The sequence below is a fragment of the Brachyhypopomus gauderio genome, chromosome 9 (assembly GCF_052324685.1).
Source record: "Brachyhypopomus gauderio isolate BG-103 chromosome 9, BGAUD_0.2, whole genome shotgun sequence".
NCBI classification, from domain to species: domain Eukaryota; kingdom Metazoa; phylum Chordata; class Actinopteri; order Gymnotiformes; family Hypopomidae; genus Brachyhypopomus; species Brachyhypopomus gauderio.
In genome coordinates, this window is record NC_135219.1 from 5,404,309 (window position 1) to 5,426,899 (window position 22,591).

Genomic DNA, 22,591 nt, shown 5'->3' on the forward strand with positions numbered 1-22,591 from the left:
CTTCTGGTGCGACCTCCATGGCAGTTTGTGTGTTGCAGGAGAAACTGGAAGCTATTGATCTGTCCTTGTGGTCAGATCAGGAACAAGGACAGGTAAGGTTCCTTTTGATGCAGTACTGTTCAGTTTTCTCTGCCCATTACAGGGATTTCGGTAGCACTACTCTTCTCTCTTATGTGAGAAGTACAACAGTACTATAGGCATATCGAAGTATGAGGTTGTAAAGGAGTAAAATCCTTCAGATACCAAACCTCTGATTTAATTTGAATATGAGACTGATTTAAATTAATGAGACTGATTAATAATTAAAACAAATAATCTCTACTTTAATGGATTAGTAGGAGAAACCCCTACAGTAGGTATAGCTACACACACACACACACACACACACACACACACACACACACACACACACACACACACACACACACACATACACATATATCATTCAGAGGTACACAACACAAAAATAAATTACATTCTAAAATATTCAGTTAGCAGCATCATTCCACCAATGCTGAATACTGTGCACATAGAAGACAATCTGAGCAGTGTTTATACTCAGTGGTACATAAATAGCATACATACAGCAATAAAAAAAAACTGCCTCCTATGGTGTATAGTCAAACCCCAAGTTAATAGAAAGAGATTACTGACAAAACTGAAAGAATATTCATTGAGATGATTATTTGCATTTTACTTAACTGGATAAACTGGTTGGACATTTGAAATCATAAGGAGATTGTTATACAGTTTATCTTTACTGTATCTCTGTATAGACAATATATAATTTATAATGAACACTTACCATATGCAGTAATATCAGTGGATAATATCATCAATATCATCAGCCCCGTGGACAGGGGGGGACAACCGGGTCTGTTGTCCCTGGCCCCAGGGCCAGGGGGGCCCATCAAAGAGCCCAGCAATTTTTTTTTTTATTTAAAGTCTAGAATTTTTAAATAATCTTGAAATCTTTCATTAATATAAAATTCTGTACTCAAAATAAGCTCAATGGCTAAAATATATGTTTTTTACCTATCTGCATATTTTCCATTAAGTGCATACACCCCCGCCTCCCACTACATCTGGGAGGCTTTAGCTCAGGGCTACATCCGTCCCTCCACCTCGGCCACCTTAGCCAGCATCTTCTTCGAAGAAGTAGGACGGAGGGCTGAGGCCATGCATAATTATCGAGGACTCAATTCCCTCTTGGTAAAATGCCCCTACCCGCTGCCTCTAGTCCTGGCGGCTCTAGAGCAGTTGAGGGAGGTGTGGTATTTCACCAAACCGATCACTGAGCACCCTGGCTAAGCTAATGTTATACAGGTAGAGAAGAATGTTATTTTAAAATAATACAATGTAATGAAGACATCTTCTGACCAAGCGGACAATGTATTTTGCCATGACCCCTGTTAATAGAAAAATTCTGCTCGAGGATGACGAAAGGAAGCTCAAGGCATTTCCATCACTTACTCTGTAATGCGCCATTTCAAGGCAAATCTTCATGTGTACTTCGCTGGCTAACAACCACTAAACAACACTTCAACAGCCATCATTAAGTAACCAAAGAAATTGAGGTTCTACCTCATGCGCAACACAACAAGCCATTGTTGAAACTAAGACTGTTGCACTGCTTGTTGTCAAGGGACAAATGAAGTATCTGAGCTACCCCAAGGAAAGTTATTACTCTCACCGCTGCTAGCTCTGCTTCACCGCTGCTATACCACTGCTGGCTCTGCTCTACACCCCTGTAATGTAATTTTTGTATATTATTATGGCACCTAGAAAAAGTTATTGGCACCTGATTTTTTCCTTTTAGGACCTACTGGCTCCTTGAATTATTTTTTGTCTGGAGCCCAGCATGCGAAACAATCTTGTTGCCATGGTAACCACCAATTGTTTGCCCTTTTAATTTGTTATAACATTTGCATTGTATAAAACTGGGTCGCAACTTAATGACAATGAGAAAATGTGGGTCCTGAGCTGAGACCAGTTGAGAACCCCTGGTTTAGATCATCTACAGTGTTACTGTTGTGACTGTCCCCTTTCCCCTCTCTGTTTCTTTCTGCAAGATGTGAAACAACACAACCCACCAACACTCAATGAAGAATTTTTGACATATGACAGTTTTTATGGACATTTTTGGATTTTATGTACAAACCAGAGGTGGGACCAAGTCAGTGTTTTGCAAGTCTCAAGTAAGTCCAAGTCTTTATCCTCAAGTCCCGAGTCAAGTCTCAAGCAAAGACAGTCAACTCAAGTCAAGTCTCGAGTCAAGACAGGCAACCGTCAAGTCAAGTCCCAAGTCTGAAACTTGGAATTTCAAGTCCTTTCGAGTCTTTTTTTTTTACAGGCACCAGCGCTTTACGAATGCTACGCTGATGCGTTTCTTCACTCGTTTTGTTGGTGTCCGCCAGCCAAAAGATGACAGATCATTTACATTTTATCTTCTCTTAATTACATAAATGTACTTAAACAAGAATGTTTCGTTACATCATTTTACACGAAAATAGCAAGCTTCATCGTAAGCAAGATGCTGTCATTACGAATGGTTATTCTAAACATTTGGATAAAATGTTTAAATATAGACTAATAAAAGGTTAGGGTTATTTTTTCATTGTTTTCTGTTATTGTGGGGTCACGGTGTACTATTGTTACCTGGAGATTCAGTGGGGTCACATATTCTGATGGCTGCCGTCAGAATTGGTGACCCCAGTTAAAAAGGCTCACCTGTACATCCCATTCATGATTTCTTTGTTGGCTGCAATGGTGAGGGGATGGTAAATCTTGTTTAAGTACATTTATGTAATTAAGAGACGATAAATGTAAATATAAACATCTGTCATATTTTGGCTCGTGGACACCAACAAAACGAGTAAAGAAAGTGCATCAGCGTAGTTTATGTAGCATTCGTAAAGCGTTTGTGCCTCTGAACAGAAACTGTGAAATAGCGCCCCCTGTGGTCACAAAACTCGACGGTCACAGAATCTGGTGTAACGCCGGTCTGTGTCAGAAGGACGGAAATGAAATTAATGGGGCGCACTTTATAAATATTAATATGCGTTTTAAAATTTAGATTTGGGGTAAAAAAAATCAAGTCTTTGCAAGTAAACAGGTTCAAGTCCAATTCAAGTCCCAAGTTATTGGTGTAAAAGTCCAAGTCAAGTCTAAGTCTCTGAATATTTTTTCAAGTCAAGTCAAAAGTCTTAATATTAATGACTCGAATCTGACTCGAGTCCAAGTCATGTGACTCGAGTCCCCACCTCTGGTACAAACTATTAATGAATTAATTCATGTATGTTTTTAATAAAACATTTTTATTAGGATTCATTGAGCCTGTCATCATTTAATTGTAAGTATTATTAAAAATGGCTCATCTGTGATGGAAATTACTTATGATAATACAGCCTTCAATACTGTGCAACTGCACATTGCTTTAGATATGTACAGCAGAGACCACACCTGAAGTCCTCCATGACTCCATCATGACCCACATTGGATAACACAAGTTAGCATTATAGTAATTGTGCTCCAAAAGTGTGATGAGTGCTGACATTTTTGTGAACCCCATGGTAGTGATGGGCTGATATTTGGGTCCCCTTTGCACAACCCATATGGGCCCTATAAAGATTTGCTCATGGGACCCATATGAACCCGTTTGGGCCCCTAATGGGCCTGAAGTGGATGTCTGCAGATAAGGGCCCAACTTGTTGCCCACCTAGGCCCCATCATTATCCCACACAAACAAGGGGCCCATGTAGGGCCAGTGGATCATTGCTCATACAGGGCCCACCTGAAGCCCACATTGACCCAAATGGGCTAACACACATGGGGCCCATGTGGAGCCAATGGACAAATCTTTGTGGGTCCCATCTTGGTTACCCAAAAAGGGCCCATATACCAGCCCATTTCAAACCCACATGGGGCCCACATGGACATGTTGACTGGGTGGGCCTACAGTAGACCTATGGGAAGTATTGTTTTACTCCATATTTTTTTAATTGCATAACAAACGTATTTTGAATAATGTAATAAAATACTTGGTAATGAAGAGTTGTTCCTCATATATTTGAAAAACCTTTTAGGGATCCCCTACCCAGTATTAAAAGTGGGGTGGCGTAGTCTGAGCTTAGGAGGTAATGGTACCCAGTGTGTAGTTTACTGGTACCACCGCAATAGTGCCACGCCACACAAACAAAAATTAAATTCACTTTAGAGCTAAATCAGTTTTGTGAATGGGAGTATGCCTTTGGGGATTTTCAAAGTCATATATCTTCTGTAGGCCTACTGACATAAGGGAACAATTTTAAAGTATTTTGTAAATGCATTCTATGCCACCTGTATTTACTGGCTATTGCTTTTCTCTCATACTTTTATTTTTTGTTACCTAATAAAAACACAAACCCGTGGAATTACAGTGCCTCTTTGGTCTTCATTAAAGGTTTGTGCCTGTGGTTTGTGAGAGCGCCAAAAAACATTTGCACGAATTTTCCGACGGACCAAAAGTCTACTTCAGCGTTTTCTACGTCATACAGAAAACGTCCAATGGCCAAAACATTGCTGAGAAATGAATTCTAATCCACAATGTGTAATGTTAAAATATGCCTCTTAAAATGCTGTCTGTGTAGATAATTGACTGACGAAAAAAAAATTGACGAAAAACGGTAATGTTTGAGTAAATATTCAGCAGAAAATGCCGACACTGAACTCTGGCGATTAATTTGAACTTCGATACAATAGATAACCGGTAAGGGCACTCTATTTTCGCATGACTAACGTGGGTGTAACCTGCTGTTTATGGTTAAGTATAAATCTGTCAGAAAGCAAGTTGGCTTCAGTTGACCATATGTTGTCACATTAACTGATACTCACTTTCTGGTTCGGTTTTTGAAGCGGGAAATCTCAAGTTTTCCTGATCTGAGTTAAACTTAGTCGCTTTGTGGAATAACCCCACTGTCAGAAATGTTTAACCTGACCGGACTGTGTGTTGTTGAGCCAATGGCTTTCTGTGGTTAAGGCAGAAATCCATGAGCGGAAGATTGAAACAATATACACCAATCACATTAGCTCTGGAAACCATGTGACAGGGCATGACTTTCGATGTCAGGAAATCTGTTCAGGAGAACAGTTTTGGTCAAGAACATCAAGGTAAACCACGAAAAAAAACATTTATTTCAACGTTCACGTATAATCTTGTGCTGCGTCGCATTTGTAGATAGTTCGAAATGTAGCGCCTTGTCCGCTGAAATGTTGTCAAGGCCAAATATATTTGTTGGCGAGTAAACGTCAATGTTGAGCCTTGTGTCCCGCAACAACTTCGTCCCCAGTATTACATAGATGTCGCCTAGCTAAACATTATCAAAGGACATCTGTGATTTGGTTTGTCTTGAACGAAAGAATCTACATATGCAATTGAAACATTATTTTCCGGTCAATCTTGTAACATTACTTATGTGAGAATGCGCTAGTTTCCGCATTTTTCCCGAACGCTTTAGGCAGCAGGTGTAGGTGGAATATACATTTACTGAAGCTTGACAAGACCCCTTCATTTATTTTAACAGCTTTATTTGTTGTATGAATCCACGCCGTGTGTGTTTCAAGAATGTAACAAGTAATGCTGTTGTTTACATTTTGCCTCGCTCAGGTTAATGATAAACTATTGGCCTCATTAGCTGGACAATATTAGGAAAGTTTTCATGGAGAATGAAACGGTCAAGAAATGTATGTTTTTTGGTGCAAATGCTTTGTTATTTCCAGCCTTGAGGGTGCCAGTTTGTCTGTCATTTGTTACATCTTCTGTTTTAAGGACTGGTAGAGTTGAGGGTGGGATATTCATCACCATGTCTGGATTCAAGAACCCAAACCTACTAGTTCAAACAATCAGCTCCAATATACAGACTATAACACAGCAGAGTAAGTGATTGTGGCACCTGTCTATTACCAGTTTCTGTTCACTATGTGTGTGGGTTGTTTCTTATGGTATCTTGCCTTTGTTTGCACCAGCAACTGAAATCCAGAAAATAGTGAGCCAGCTTGGAACTGACAAGGATACATCAGAGCTCCGACAGAGACTGTGAGTGAGCCCAGGGCACTCTCATCACACCATGCTCTGAAAATATACACTGAACACACTTTAGTCTAATCACCAGATGAGTACCAAATTTTACTCTTAGAACACTGTCAACTCTGCTGCACAACTAACTAATTGTGTTTATCTGTCTGTCATACATTTACACATACACCCACATGCAGGCAGCAGAAACAGCAGCATGTCAACTACCTTGCTAAAGAAACTGATAAATGCATGAAGGAGTTCAGCTCTTTACCAGTGACCTCTGATCAGGTAAAATGTTGCATACAATTCAAATTCAACTTCACAACTTTTCACTTGTTTTAAATTCAGCTATTAAGTAAGAAATGTCCACATTCCCATGTTGAGAATATTGATAGATAAGAGAGCAGGCCTCAGATCACCTAAACACTATTGTTAGCTCTTTAAAAATGGGACACCAACTAAAACGGTGAGGCCGTTATTTCTGACACAACCTTCTGTTCTCCAGCAGCGGCAAAGGAAGATACAGCGAGAGAGGCTTGTAGGTGACTTCTCAAATGCTTTGGCAGTTTTCCAGAAAGCTCAGAGACTGGCAGCGGTGAAAGAGAAGGAGTTTGTGGCCCGAGTGCGAGCTAGCTCAAGGGTTTCGGTAAGAGAACATTACCACAAAAAAAGAAAAAGAAAAAATGTGCTAATCAGAGTTCTTGAAATGAGGAAGCAAGAAACAGATTGTGTGTGTGTGTGTGTGTGTGTGTGTGTGTGTGTGTGTGCGCGCGCACGCGCGCGCTCATGTGACTAGCCCTGATGTGTAGTACCCCCCTTGTCCACAGGGAGGCTTTCCTGATGACACCTTTGGAGGAAGAGCTTCACCTTTTGAAAGGTCAGAAGCTTGACCAGCATGGCTAAAGCAGCCAGCTGCTTCTAGAGAATATTTAGTATATTTGTGTCCTTTTGACACATTTTTTTTACTTCACAAACATGAAAATGTGTAACTAAAACATTCATAATGTCTGTTTGAATTGAAATGTACTGATTTGAATATTGTGGTTTGTTTTCACCTACCTGTGTCTCACTGTTTTCCTCTCTGTCTCATGTGTGCACATGCTAATGTGTGTGTGCATGTAGTGAGAGCCAGGCTCAGACCTATGAAAGTGGTATCACTGAAGAAGATCTTCATCTCATCGAGGAGAGAGAGACAGCTATCAGGCAACTAGAGGTTAGATAGCTACATTTCAGACAGAGTGAGAGCTCTTAAGAGTGATTTGAGATGAGAGAGGACTGATATTATATGAAAGCATAATGTAAGTGGCTGCTGTTTGCTGACTGCAGTTAAAACAATCTGGAACAATTTGACATTTTATTTACATAAGGCCCATGAAAGGTTTGGGGGGGGGCAGTGTTTTCCAGTTCTCAGGAACTTCCATATGTTACATTGTTTCCCAATCCCAGCCCCACATTGCCTGAACCACATAATCAAGAACAATGAACAGATGGTCTGTCTTTTGAAATGTATTGATAAATTTTTTTCCTCACAAAAAATGTATGTGGAAGATGAGTCATGGTATTAAATCACAAAAGTTACACGGGGATGGTTCATGTATGACGAACCATGTACATCTTTGCTCTGGAGGATTCTAACAGTTTATTGAGAGGGCGGAGATATATAGAAGCCAGATCACTAACTTTAGCTGTTTTCCCAGCTACTGTTATGATTGCTGTTTCTGACATCACTAAGCACATGTGTATAGGCAAAAACCCACATGAAATCTGGGATCTGCCTATTCTCATTCAAGTCACATGCTTTGAAAAGTATTGTCCACACAACCCTTTAAAAATCAGATTTGAGTCAGATTAAGGCAAATTGGATTTGAGTCATTTGAGATTGGTAATATGAATGTAGCCTAAGATTCTTTTTATGCTTTTCAGTCAGATATAACAGACATCAATGAAATCTTCAAAGACCTGGCAGTTATGGTACACGAACAGGGAGACATGATTGGTAAGGTCTGCTAAAACACACATTCTGGCCATGATTGCTGATAGAGAAGTAACAACACAGCATAGAGGGTGAACATGTTGTATGTTCAACAACATGTTGTGTATGTATGTATGTATGTATGTGGTACTATAGTATGTGGAGTCTGATAAGGTCCTGTTTAATTATAGTACTGAAAAGCCTACTGCCCTTTAATAAGTTTAGTGTAATGAAATCCAGAAAGGTTTTTAGTTTGGTCACAGTAGTGTTTTGAGTTTCTTGGAAGTTTGGCAAAAGGCCCTTCATAAATTTATCCAACATTGATTATCAGCTAAGCCTGTTTTCAACCATGATGGCTGCCTAAACACACACACACACACCTAGGCCTGTAACCACCTAAGTATATCTCTGATGACTTGCTTTTCCCATGGGAATTAAATATTGCTTGTTTAATAAACAAGTCCTGGGAACATTCTAATGAATACACAAATATCATGGCACATACACAAAGCCATTTTTACAGCCAAGCTGACAATGGTAATCAAATGTGTGAAAATAGCCAAGCAGGTGTTCTTAATGACACCCACTGAGGCCAGCTTAGGCAAGCCCTGTGGAAATGTGCCATTTGTTTGTCTTTGAATGGCAAAGAAGGAGGCCTAGTAATGTAGATTTGAACTCGTGTTACAGTGCACAATATGTTTATTGTTAATAGTAGCTGCAGTGAAAAGGCAGATCAGAAACATTTAAACAGGAAGCATCCATTTACAGAAAATGCATGTTTGATTGCTTTGATTACCCACTGCCTGCACTGGTGCCACTTTATCTAGACGAGTGTCACCAAACAGGTCTAAATGCATCTCATTTACCTTGGGGCATAAAAGTAATGTTTGAGAGGAAAATTAAAAAAAACAAATTCCACTATAGTGGCCTCACAGAACTGGAAACACATGATCTAGACCAGGTTCCTAGCCCTGTCCCTGGAGCGGTTTCTGCGTGATTTTTCTGCTTTTAACATACTTTCTGCAACATGAGTTTAAAGTGGGTGTGATGGAGGTGTGAGAACATGCAAAAGGCCTCTTCCAAAGAAACTGTACTGCTTGGACTGAGGAATACTGGAACATTAGATTGGTAAACTGATATGGTTACTCTAACTTTGCTGATTGTGGATCAGGATTGCCAATGACCATGCTGCACATTGCCGGATTGTTCTGAAAATGATCATATCCAGACCAGGTCTTCATGTTTCAGCATGATTTCATAGGACCAAATGTTGCTTGTAGGTTTTCTCAGTGTGAAACTGAGAATATAGTGTAACTGAATGTAGGGAAATTGAATATAGTACCTCAGCATTGCACTGAAGCCTTATTTAGACTTCAAATAAATATTTAGATATGCTCACCCATCAGAACATAGTCTTTAATTCTAAAGCAAGCACTTTCCTCTGAGATACTGTTCAATCAATACTGATCAATCAATACTTAAGTCCTTTTTCCCCTATGTGATTTCCTTTCCACAGACAGCATCGAGGCCAATGTAGAGAATGCAGACTTGAATGTGCAATCTGCTACCCAGCAGCTAGCCAGTGCTGCGAATTACCAGGTAACACCAGCATTCTCTGCTAATCACTTCGACGTGTATGTAGGAAGTGGACCGTCAAGCATTCAAAGCTAATTACATGTCCTTCATGTTGCATTTGTGTATTGAATACACATACATGGATAAGCTGCAACAGCTGGAGGTTCATGAGCTAATGGAGCATGGAGACAATGTGGAGGGTCATGGTGCTTTGAGGTTGACCATGTTTTCCTCATTTTTTTCTCCCTGCTGTTTTCTCTCTCATAGCTTATATTATTGTGAGATTCGTTCCTGTTTTGGATTGGTTCAGGCCATTTTGCCTAGTAGCGCAGGCCAGTGGCTCAACCATACAAACAAAATCAGAGACAGCCAATTTGTTACATTATGGCATGAGATAAGATGACAGACCTTGGCAGAGCAAGGCGGGCTAGGCTATTTATGTTGGGCTAGGTTATGTTGACTGCATGAAAAATTATATTTTTACACTGCACATCAAAATATCTTCTATTAATTCAGCTATACATGAAGCTGTTTGTCTAATGCAGTCAGCCTTTAAGTAGACGCAAGCACCTGCAACAGAAACCCCTACACTCTTTCTTTTAAGGGAACTGGATGCTGCTCTTCTGATTAATAGTGTAATAATTACTGAGATCTGCATTAATCACAGATTCTGGTTTCCACAGCAAAAGTCTCGCAAGAAGATTGCCATACTGATTGTCATCCTGGTGGTGCTGGCTGTGGTTGTGGGTCTCATCATCTGGGGCTCACTCAAAGGATGAGAAGCGTCTTTTGCCTGAATTCTCACGTGACTGCTGAGAAGCACCCCCTGGAAGCAGGAATAGAGAAAAGAAATATAGTTGGCCACAAGTTTTATGGCCACAGTTTCTGAACACATATTTGATAAATTCTTGGACTAAATCGTGCTGTCTGAGAGGAATCTTCTGATCGCAGCCATTTTTAGCCTGCGACTACGATTGTTCTGTGTCTGTTTAATTGTCACAGCAGTTACCTTATGAAAGAATCAAGTCATTCAGATACTCGGAATAGCTGAGTATAGGAGATTTTTTAATATATTTAAAGTTCCAGCCTATAAACCCAATTATTGTTTTCTGTAATTTCATGTATTTCTTGTGCAGAAAAGAAAAGAGTAAAGCTCTGCTTTCTGTTGGCATATGAAATCTAGCAAATTTCTAATTGATGGATTTTAGCATTACCTTTTTCTTGTCCTATTTTTAAGGATAAATTTACTGGGATTCCATTGGAGAAATTCCCAAGTCTGAAATGAGGATTGTAGAATTTTGTTTCGGTTTTTTGAAGGAACAGCTTCAGCACTATAAACTGAAACTCCTTAAACTGAAACGCAGCTATACTCAATGCAGCTTAAATAATAATCTGTAATATTATTTTATGTTTTTTTCTAGCTTCAGTGTAAAAGCAACACACAATTTGCTTCTTTTCCCACAGTTGTTTGCTGCATTGTCATTGCTCTTTATTTGCTGTTCTGTATGGGTATCGCACAGGTTCACCATAGAGACATTGTCATTAGTAGTACATACAGTAGATAAGTCCTCAGATCTCTTAAGTTATCCAAGTCCAACCAGGAGAGGTCCACCCTTTCCAAGACTAGATTTACTCTTTAGTGTTGATGTACTCTGTTTGCCTTCATTTATCATTGACTCACTGGAGTTGCATTAACCTAACACCTACAGTAAATGGTTCCATACTTAAGATACTTATACTATGCAACACTACCATTTCAGCATTTTTTATGGCTACATAATAACCAAATCTAATGTTTGAACTGTAAACTACAAATTAATATGGATCCTACTGTTTTCCATGTTGATTCAGATCACATTCATATCGATTGACACAATTGCATTCCAACTGCAGCCATCTTGTTCAAAGACAAATGCTGCCAAGTGTCAAAGAGTTTAAATGATGGTCCATTTAAGGAAGCATTACACACAATGGCCAAATTTTTATGTACTCCTGGCTACACGGATGTAATGGTGGCCATTAAGGCAATATTAATATGTAAATGTACATATTATAGCTATATTTCTATACATTTATAGTCCTTCATATCTTTTTACTAAGACCAACATTCATTTCTTTAAACCCAGTGTCAGAGGGTCACATAGGCATTTGCATTGTGTGTGGCGACTTGTGAAGATTGACATTATATTATGTATTTGGTATGGAATTGATATTTTCTTCATGCAACACATTCAGAATTTGCACATATTGTAGACAGTTTCAATTACTGTAATTGTTTCTGTGCTGTCATAAAACTCCATTCATTCCCTTTATTTTTTTATTTGAATATATTAATACATCTAACAGCTTTTATACCTGTATAATTAAAGATGTCATGTAAAAGTCACTTCCCTAGCAAAACTTTTAAGTAAAATAAATCGTACATATATTTACAGCATTAAACATAGTAATTGAGATGATCAGTTGATCAGTTTCCATGCTGTTTAATAAAATTATTTGAAATGTTCCAAGATCGTGTTTTTAATAATAGTAATAAATTGTATTTATAATGCAGTTATTTTTTTAAACAAATCTTAGTGCTACAATATAAAAGCTTTTCTATAAGAGACAAAAAATACTTAAAAATATAAAAAATATATCAAAACGTGAGAAGTATAACAATCAACTGGTTACATAGTCATAAATTCTGCTAAAAATTAATGTTCTTTTTTAAAACTCGAAATCATCCTTGGTGCACGCAGGGTTAGGAAGGATGTTCTGTAGATGAAGGGTGGCAGAACAAATGGCTCACCCATGGAGCGAAGCTTAATTCTGGGGGGTAAGGAGGAAAAATATATTCAATCCTAGCAGAGACATGGAAACCAGTGAAGATACTGGAAAATGGTTGTGATATTTTCATACCTTCATGCTATCAGGATCCTAGCAGCACTGTTTTATATATATAGTAATTTGCGAATTCTGATTGATCTATGCTTTATCTAGGATGCATTCTGTGAAGAGATGCAAAGCACTTTGTAAGTTGCTCTGGATAAGAGTGTCTGCTAAATGCAAAATGTAAATGCAAAATAAGAGAAGGTAAGTGTAAGGAAGCCATAGTAAACACAGAAGCAGGATTCATTCGCAGGGTCACTTTAATAGGTACAACTGGGCTTACAGACAGTAGGTTTACAGACAGCGGTGGTACAAAGGGGCAAGACTAATAGATACTTGAAAACAGGCAGAAGTCAGTACACTATAAGACGATACACAGAGAGATAAATGCTCGGTATGCAGACAAAGATGCTGGCAATAATTTGCAATGACAGATGGGTTCCAGGAAGTTGTGTGTACAATACAGGTGAAAGCAATCACTAGTATTCTGGAGAGTGTGACCTCTGGTGGCAAGGCATGGGTATAGTAGGGCCATTGCTGACAGTGATTAGTAGTTAAGGCAGTCGTGGTCTGGCGGTTAGGGAACTGGTCTTGTGACCAGAGCGGTGTGTGTTCGATTCCCAGACCTGAAGCCATGACTGAGGTGCCCCTGAGCAAGGCCCTTAACCCTCAATTGCTCACTTGTAAAAAAAATTAGATTAAAATGTAAGTCGCTCTGGATAAGGGCGTAAAAAATGTAAATGTGCTATATTTTTGTCAATTGTGATTTTTTTTACACCGCAATCAAAATTTGTCCTCCATTTTTAAACCATCTGTGCAGTTAGAACACACACACACACTAGTGATTACTAGGGGGCTGTGGATCACATGTGCCCAGAGCAGTGGGCAGCCCTAGCCCAGCGCCTGGGGAGCAGTTGTGGTTAGGTGCCTTGCTCAAGGGCACCTCAGTCATGGCCTCAGGTCTGGGAATCGAACCCACGACCCTTCGGTCACAAGACCAGTTCCCTACCACTAGGCCATGACTGCCCCGGATAAGGGTGTCTGCCAAATGCTGTAAAATGTAAATGTAATTTCTGAGACTAACATAAGCAGTTTCTGTGCTGTGAGCAGGGCAAAATCCAGACTGAAATTTCTCAAAAAGATTCTGGATGTGAACAACAGCAACTACTTTTTACAGCACTTCAGAAAGAAATGACCGTGATATCAGGGTACTACGTAGATGTTCAAGATGTTTATATTCACTAGGGATGTAGACAATGGGTCTATAGCACAGGTGGAGGGTTTCATCTTCCTGATGATGTCTCCAACCACCTTCTGTGCTCCTTATAACACCGCATGCATCAGACGCATGCAAATCTGAACATACATTTTAACTACTATTCATACCTCACATCTGATTATTAGTAGCAATATGACAGATCTGAAAATCGGATGGCTCAATATTCAATCACTCAATTCTAAAGCAGCTATTGTGAACGAGATTATAGGTGACCAGAAAAGTGATGTTCTGTGTCTCACAGAAACTTGGATTCGATCTTGTGAATATTTTACTCTAAATGAAACCACTCCTGCAGGATACAGTTATAAACCAAGATTGTCACGCAGAGGAGGAGGAATATGCATAATCTACCAAAATTCTTTAGAAATTCATCAGAAACACTTTAATATCTCCAATTCTTTTGAGATGCTGTCTATTAATATAACTAATAATGAACGCTTTCCCTCTTACTTAGAATGTTTGTTGCTTATTCCACTTTTGCAATTTTCCAATTTCACTGTTACATCGCAATGACATCTCATTGTAAGTGTTAAGAAGAAAATCAGAAGCTTAGGTCAGGATAATCACTTTTCTGACACTCTTTGAGATTCCCCTAACTTAAGTTGCTTGAAAGATGAACTCTCAACTAAGCTGGAAAATCGTTTGGTTGCAGATGCAGTCAGTTTTTTGTATTTTTCAAAATTATTCACAAGTTTGATCTATGTATGTCAAAAGCAGTGGGGAACCGTCAGGGCCCTCTACGCCCTCTCAGAGGGCCTAAAAATATTCTTAAAACATAAATATATATAAAATTATTTATCAATTCCTTAAGTTTTTCCTTGCCACTGTTGCCCTTGGATTGCTCACTGGGGGCTAGGACTCGGCACTTGTAAAGCTGCTTTGTGACAACAACTGTTGTAAAAAGTGCTGTATAAATAAAATTTGATTGATTGATTTGAGGGAAGGACAAGGCACGAGTCCGACCTTGTACAGGCTAACGTCACTTTTATTGCAACACAAAGTAGCACGGACAGCGCACGTATAACGCTTACACATATGACATGGACTGACTCAAACAAAGATGAGCACGGGACACTGTGCGAACGCACATTAAATAGACAGACCCCCCCAGATAAGCCCCGAGTGATCACGAGACGAGCCACAAGTGAGACTGATGAACACACTCGGACACAACCACACCCACGAAGATCCACAGATGCAGACGTAGACGACATAAACACATGCCCAAAGGGGAGGGGTCAGGGGCTGTAGCCTACCGTGACAGTAATTATGTATATATAGGTGTTTGTCCTTGCTAGGAAACATGCCAATACAATAAGAGAACTCAATCAAAACATATATGTTTCCAAAAATAATTAGGACTCTATGAGATCTGAGAAAAAAGCAGCCAAAGTTCTTGGCATTCTGGTGTTTGTCTTTCTGGCATGTTTACTGCCATACTATGTATTCAGTGTCACAACTGACTCCTCTTTCCTTATGATAAATAATGTTTTAATTCTCTTCAATATAAATTCTTCCATAAATCCTATGTAGGGGTTTCACCTACTAATCCTTTAAAGTAGATATAATTTGTTTTACCTTAATTATTAATCAGTCTCATTAATTTAGAATCAGTCTCATATTCTAATTATACCAGAACCACAAGTTTAGTTATCAACTAAAGGTAATTAATGGTTTGGTATCTGAAGGATTTAACTATGAATTCTTTGGAGGTTTTGGCAACAACCACTTTTGAATGACATCAACAGACAATTTGGTGAAAATAAATGATACATTTATTTAAAACCAACTATTCTAAAACAAACAGCATCAACAAGGATCAGTATATTTACAGTGATGACTGGGTATCTAGTGTGTGTGTGTGTGTGTAAAAAAAGGGGAGGAGAGTAATGTGTGCACGCGTGCGAGGCGGGGGTTGTAGTTTCAGTTCTCCTATAGAGAACAAAGCAACTAAAATGGCGCCGAAATTAAACAGTAGAGCAGCGCGACTGTATGTTAATGAGCTCAGCTGGTTTATTCCAACGTGGTCAGAACAAAGAGTAATGGCGCTGGCTTAATAACTAAAAATTAATGTGATGTGTCTGAGAATGGGGAAGACTACAAGTTGTCCATTAATCAGGTAAATAAAAGATGGTGGCATGCACAGCAAAGAGAGCTTTGTGTATACAAATCTTGATGAAGATTATGAAAATAAAGTTAAACACATTCAGAATGTATTAACAGAAAACTTGATTAACTCTACAGTTCAAATAACTTTGCCCTTTTATAAACTATGCCCAGCGGTTAGAGTCTCACATGTTGAGGATTTTGGGTAGTGTCGTCGTCCTGCCTGAATTAGGAGGGAATTTCCACCGCAGGCTCCTCGTTGATAAAGCGGCGTCGTCCAGGTGTGCTGGGAAACGTCCTTCTGGATATGAAGTCCAGAGTTGCGTCCGAAATCGCGTACTTAAGCAGTACGTACTAGATTTCGGTGCAGTACGTTCTTCCCAACCGTCAAAGCAGTACGTTATTTAAGTACGCGATTGGTCAGTATGCATCCAACCTCAGACATACTACGTCCACCATCTTACCTATGTCACATGACCTATGACGTTACGCTACTAAAATAAAAGACCGCAAAGTTAATTAAAAGCCCCATTTGACAGTTTTCTACTTTATGGTCTGTTCGTGATTTACATTCGATTTGCTTCGTTTACATTTACATTTTCTTCATTTACATTTCATTTTACATTATCTCGTCAAGACAGTTCTTGCGATGGTATTCTCTGCAAGACGGCGTCGAGCAGTAGCTCGGAGAAGATTCCTCAGGAATTTGATTATTTACCTCAGGAGAAATGTAAGTACCGCTATCGTCTTTAGCAATCGTAGCCGGCACTTACTACATACATATTTGTGCTAGATTTGTGATTGGACAGCACAAATCAATGACAGATCAATAACTTCCTAAAACTAAGATGATTAAAAATACAGCTTCGACTTATACTTTTACAGCAGAGGTCACTGACAGGCGGACCGCGGTCCGGATCCAGACCCGAACGCAGTCCTGTCCGGACCCAATGTCATTCCTGATTAACTCTGCAAGTTTCTATTTCCGTGGTCCGCAACCAACGGACTTCGGTCCGGATATGGACCCAGAATAATTTTGACGGGAGAATTCATTTTAAACCGGAGCATTTATTTCAGTGCTATTGAAAAAACACTCCGTCACGAGTGTTACGTTCGCCACCTGCCGCCCCCCCCCCCCCCCCCCCCCCCCCCCCCCCCGGTCAACAACTTACGTTCACCGCCGCCGCGATTAGCCCTGTTCTAGAGTTAGTGGAGCTTCGGGCGTAGTGGTAAATTCTCTCTTGTGACGAGCAAATATTTGGTTTGAATACCGCGGAGCAAAAAACATTATTTGTGCTCATTATGAAATAAAGTATAGCCACACCACTTTCACAAAAATATTTATTCAATTAATTTTTTTACAGTAAATAAAAAACCAAATTCTAAGTGGATCAAATAAATAAAGTATTATTATATTAATAATTAATTAAACTATGTGCATTGATTTACAGGATGGGAGCCTGACGTATTGTCACCTCAATACAGCTGTGCCCGTCTTGCAGCTGTATTTCGGTGGTGGAGACCTCAGGGCAGATTTCAGACTCTCCCGTAAGACCATCACCTCACTCAGTAATGCACTGAGGCAGGAGACTGATCATGGGTGGAGCAGGGACATCGAGCTGTTGGTGTTCCTTTACTGGCTGGCACACACAGCATCCCATCGTGTGGTCTCCCGAGTGTTCGCCATCCCAAGATCTTCTGTGTGTGACATCGTGCACAGAATGAGCAAAGCAGTATGTGGAATTTTGAAGAGGGTCATTATGTTACCTGCTGGTGATGAACTGGAGGTGGTAGGAGCAGGATTTGCCCAGTTGGCTGGATCGGCATCTTTCAAAGTGGCAGTTGGTGCAATCGACGGGTGCCACATCCGAATAAAACCCCCATCTGCCAGTGCACAGTGCTACCTGAACAGGAAGCTTTTTAATTCCGTGCAGCTGCAAGCAATCTGTGACCATCAGGGAAAGTTTATTGACATTTTTGTTGGTTACCCTGGGTCTGTACACGACGCACGGGTGCTGAAGAACAGCCCTATATATAATCATGCTCGTGCAGAGCTAAAACACGATGTTGTGGTGCTGAGACAGCTGCAGCCAGAATCTCTCGTGCATCTTCCCCTGATGTTTGTTCTGTGCCGACAGGCTCTGGTGGGTCAGCGTCATCAGCCTCTGGAATATCTGGGTCTATGATGTCGCCGTGAGCAATGCAGAGGTTGTGGAGCACAGCGCAGCATGCCACAACCTCTGGTGCAAAGACAGGGCTCACCTCAAGGGCTTTAAAGAAAATGGAGCGCCAGCGGGTCTTCAGCATTCCAAATGTTCTTTCAATTATGTTCCTGGCCCGAGAGTCTGCTGTTAAAACGAGCCTGTACAGGGTTCTGCACAGGCTCTCGATAAGGGGTCAGGAGCTGGATTGGTGCGCTGATGCACGGATAACCCCCATCCCCAAGGATGCACCTTCCTCTAGCTGGGTATAGGCCCTCTTTATATTTAGAAATGTTTTTCAAATTGTGTATTTCTCCATTTTTCTTACTGATGCCAAATTAAAATCATTCCAAATTGTACTCAGACTTGTTGGGTGTAAATGATGTATTAACTTTAGGTTATGAATATCATTTAGCATTAAAGTTTAAACAGAAAGCTTGCTCCATCAATACATTCAAAAGATCTATGACATGAGAATTTCTACTTAGTGTGGCTACTGATCAGAAGACTAAAACTTGTTTAATTAATGAAGTTGTTTGGGACAAAAAGATCTAGTCACACACAACATTTATGCATAAGCTTGAAAACTATGCCCTACCTATAGTATATGCCTTGGGTATATACTATATACTACTATAAGACTTGGGTAAGCATGCGCGCGCACACAAAAAATCTAAATTAAATCTACAACCTAACTATTTCTAGTTGCAAATGTATTACTGTAATCATTCTCACAATATATAATAACACCAAAAGACTTGAAAGCCGATATACAACTATTTATTTTTTTGCCAAAATCTCCAATACATTTAAAAATCTTTCCTCTCTCTCTTGCCTCCCTATCCCTCCTTTCCTCTCTTATTCTAGCTTCTGCATCTCTCTTCTCCTCTCGTGCTATTCTTTCCCTCTCTCTTCTTTCCTCTCTCTCTTCAGCCTCTCTCCATCTTCTTTCCTCCCTCTCCTCAGCCTCTCTCTGTCTTCTCTCGTCTCTTTCCTCAGCCTCTGTCTCCCTCTCATTTTCCCTCTCTTCCAACTCCCTCAAATATTCCATTAAATTCCCCCGCCTCTTCTTGGCAAGGGGTTCCTTTACAGAGGGCAGTGGCTCAACAGCAGCACCCTGGCCAGATGAGGCAATAAGGGTGGGTGGACTTATTGATGGCCTCCCACCTATTGCCTCATCCATGGCAGCATACCATTTCCAGGATGCTGCTGTTGCTACACCACCCTCTGTACTCACCCCAGTTGGGGGGCACTTCAGTTCCTACAAAATTAATAAAAACACGAAAGAGGGGACGGGGGACAATACCTTGTATTATAACTAAACCTTCACTGAATTTTTTTAATCTGATCAGGAAGAGACTTACTTTATATTTTTGCTTTAGGTTCTCCCACTTTTTTTTAACATAAAGTGGAGAGATTGCCTTTGGCAGCTGTTTCTCCAAGACGAAGGCTCTGCAAGATAATAGACATAACTGTTAACTACAGTAAAATGCATACACTGTCTTTTAAAACTGTTAATACTACATCTCTATTACATAAAGCCTTTTGTAGTTAATAGTGTACATGAACTGTAATGCAGACGTATTAATTTAACCTAAGTTACTTACTCAAAACCTCGTACAGCTGCATTCCTTTTACCAGTGAAGAGGGCCGCATTGGCCACCCTCCACCTGATAAGGTCCCTGGTGTCTTCATCGGTCCCTGCAATAATAAACTTTAGCTTTAAAATTGATGGTTACTGTATCAGTGTAGCAAAGTTACAAAAATCAATAATCACAAAGCTAGATATATTTTAATAGTATAGAATATGGTAAGAATAGGTTAGCCTTTCAATAGTATTACTAAAAAGGTGAGGTGAATGCACGAACATCGTTATATCAGTATGACAAACAACCAAGGTTTAAAATAAAAGAAAATAAACATAAAGGAATTCGACCTGCAAACCACTTGTAAACCAGATTAAGCTAGTCATGTCTTAAAATCATTGCGAGCAAAATGGTCTAAAATTGACGGATGCGCTTCAGATTTGTTGCGAGTTAATCGGTACAATTAGTATTAGCTTGACGGGTCAACTAGCGAGCTAACAACAGGCATGAAAATGTACGATCTGGTAAATGTAGTGGTAAATGTACGATCTGGTAAACGTTCGCTCTTCTGCCGTGTCCCCAGTGTAGATAGCACTCGGTCCTGCGCCACAACACGAATGAAGAACGTTCGTATTTGGCCTCTATGATGATGTATCCGGGCAGAAATTGCCGATTTCGGAAGTGCTGTTTACTTATTAAGTCAATATGATTTTATATAAAAAATATCTCCCCCACCCCAAAAAAACTCATCGGATCTACACGATTCACGTAGGTCACCCTTTTCAACTTCAAAACGGCGAATGTCGCCAAAAGGTGACAGATTTTCATGCCTGTAACAATATTACATCAGCTTGGACTCGCTGATGGTCATAAACACTAAAAAAATACAGAAATCCACAGCTCTATTCGGATATGCGCATATGCATATAAATCTAACAAAACCGACATTATTACCGCACATTTTTCGCGTTATCGGATATATGAGTTAATCGGTATTAGCTTGACGGGTTAAATAGCGAGCTAACAAGATTACCTCAGCTTGGACTCGCTAACTACGTTAATAAAAAAATGTAAAAACGATATATATGTAATCTAACAAATTGTATTTTTCATTCTCAGTGACACTACTTGTAACGGCACTTGGGTTGCAATTGGTTTGCACATCATCATATTTTTTAAATGTTTTATTTTATGTTTGTATCTACTTACACTTGTAAATTGCTGGCTTGCCGCTTTCCGCCATTTTATTTTTCTAACTTCGAACTCCTCTGCTGCTCCAGTTGAATCATGGAATAGGACAGTTGCTCCAGTTGAATCACGGGATAGGACAGTTGCTCTAGTTGAATCATGGGATAGGACAGTGTGCTGCAATCACATACTTAAAAATGGCTGCTGATGCAGTACGTCATCCGGGTACGTTTCGCGTACTGGTTTAATGCATACTGTGGTTTCGGACGTACTAGGTTGCTTGCGTACTGCTTCTCGCGTACTATATAGTAGTGTAGTACTCGGTTTCGGACGGGCCGCAGGAATGAGAGTCTCGTTCACGGTTTAACTACAGGGAATTGATCGCCTTTGTTTCAGTCCGTGTAGCCGCGTTAACAAGCTTGATTGAAGTAGTTCGGTGAATCTGTTGCCGCGGTAACGTTGATCGGTTGCTGGTTAGATTACACCGTAACTCGGGCTCGTTAATTAACTAATACGACTTTCAGCTGTTTGCTGTTAGTCGTATCAAAGTTTGCGTGCTCTCAAACAAAACCGGAGAGAGAGAGAAATGGCGGAGCCTCTCTTTAATAGGTCTAACCTCGGTGTCAGTCAAACCAGAGAGAAAGAGATGAATGGCTGTTCAGGGTATTTAAACACCTGAACTGTAGACACACCCTTACTTCCGTCAAAGCAAGCTTGTTCAATGTGTTGCCAGTGGTACTGCCACCTGTTGGTTTAGCATGGTACCTACACCTATAATCTATGCCTTGTTTTACTCATGGTTTCAGAAGTGCATGAAAATGTTTTTTACATTGACATTTTTATGGCATTTGGCAGACGCCCTTATCCAGAGCGACTTACATTTTTATCTCATTTCTTATATAAGTGAGCAATTGAGGGTTAAGGGCCTTGCTCAGGGACACCTCAGTCATGGCCTCAGGTCTGGGAATCGAACCCATGACCCTCCGGTCACAAGACCAGTTCCCTAACCGCCAGTCCACGACTGAAAATGATTCTAACTTGTAAAATCATGTACAAACTGACTGACTCCACCATGAACAGTCTAGGCAAATCTTAAAGAGTACTGTAGATGAGAATGCACAGATCCTTTAAAAACATATTAACAACAAAATGTATGTAGATGTTTCATGGAAACCTAACAATGGGTTAGATGTTTGAATGAATCAAGACGATTTAATGAGTCAAGTCAAGAAACAGTCAAGAGTTTATTGTCATGTGCACAAGTTTCCAAGTACCACCAAGAATGCCATATACAACATTTGAAGATATAGTGCAGTGCAAAGTTAAATACAAGAAATACACATCTAATATTCAAGTTGAAGTAAGCTATGTAAAAATAATGCAGTGGTTTCTAATAATGCAAAAGAAATATTACAAGTATTCAAACATTACATTTCTTTCTTGAGTTTAGGAACTCCTGGTAGCATGCTACATTCTATACTGGAGGATTATAATTCAGAGTACATTGTTTTATTGTGAGCTACCACTGCACTGTATCAAATCAAATCAAAGTTTATTTGTATAGCGCTTTTAACAACTCAAGTTGTCACAAAGCAGCTTTACAGGATTTACAAGGTTAACAAGGTTAACAAATCACTCAAATGACTGCACAAATGGTTGTTTGTGCTAGCAGTGTACGGTGCAGATCATATAAATGACATGTCACAAGGTTGATTGTCTTGAGGACCAGGTCTGATCAGGTTGTCAAAAAGGGGGTGG

General features: G+C 39.9%; 1 protein-coding gene across 2 annotated transcripts; it reads left to right on the forward strand.

The window, feature by feature from the left end:
• Positions 1-5,003: 5,003 nt before the first annotated feature.
• stx7l (syntaxin 7-like) lies at positions 5,004-10,773 on the forward strand. Of its 2 annotated transcripts, none has more exons than XM_077016613.1 (10): positions 5,004-5,148; positions 5,807-5,913; positions 6,004-6,073; positions 6,253-6,343; positions 6,561-6,701; positions 6,883-6,932; positions 7,178-7,268; positions 7,979-8,051; positions 9,544-9,626; positions 10,286-10,773. In XM_077016613.1, exons 2-10 carry the CDS (start codon positions 5,841-5,843, stop codon positions 10,379-10,381), a joined length of 768 nt encoding a protein of 255 aa, XP_076872728.1. In that variant the 5' UTR covers positions 5,004-5,148; positions 5,807-5,840; the 3' UTR covers positions 10,382-10,773. The 2 variants fall into 2 exon arrangements, with proteins under 2 accessions (XP_076872728.1, XP_076872727.1); XM_077016612.1 differs by lacking the exon at positions 5,004-5,148 and adding an exon at positions 5,698-5,721.
• Positions 10,774-22,591: the final 11,818 nt, after the last annotated feature.

Bases quoted from the DNA above. Each gene is read 5' to 3' on its own strand.
- stx7l (XM_077016612.1), top strand. The intron at 6,344-6,560 runs GTAAAATGTTGC...TCTGTTCTCCAG, and splicing joins TACCAGTGACCTCTGATCAG to CAGCGGCAAAGGAAGATACA. The intron at 9,627-10,285 runs GTAACACCAGCA...TGGTTTCCACAG, and splicing joins CCAGTGCTGCGAATTACCAG to CAAAAGTCTCGCAAGAAGAT.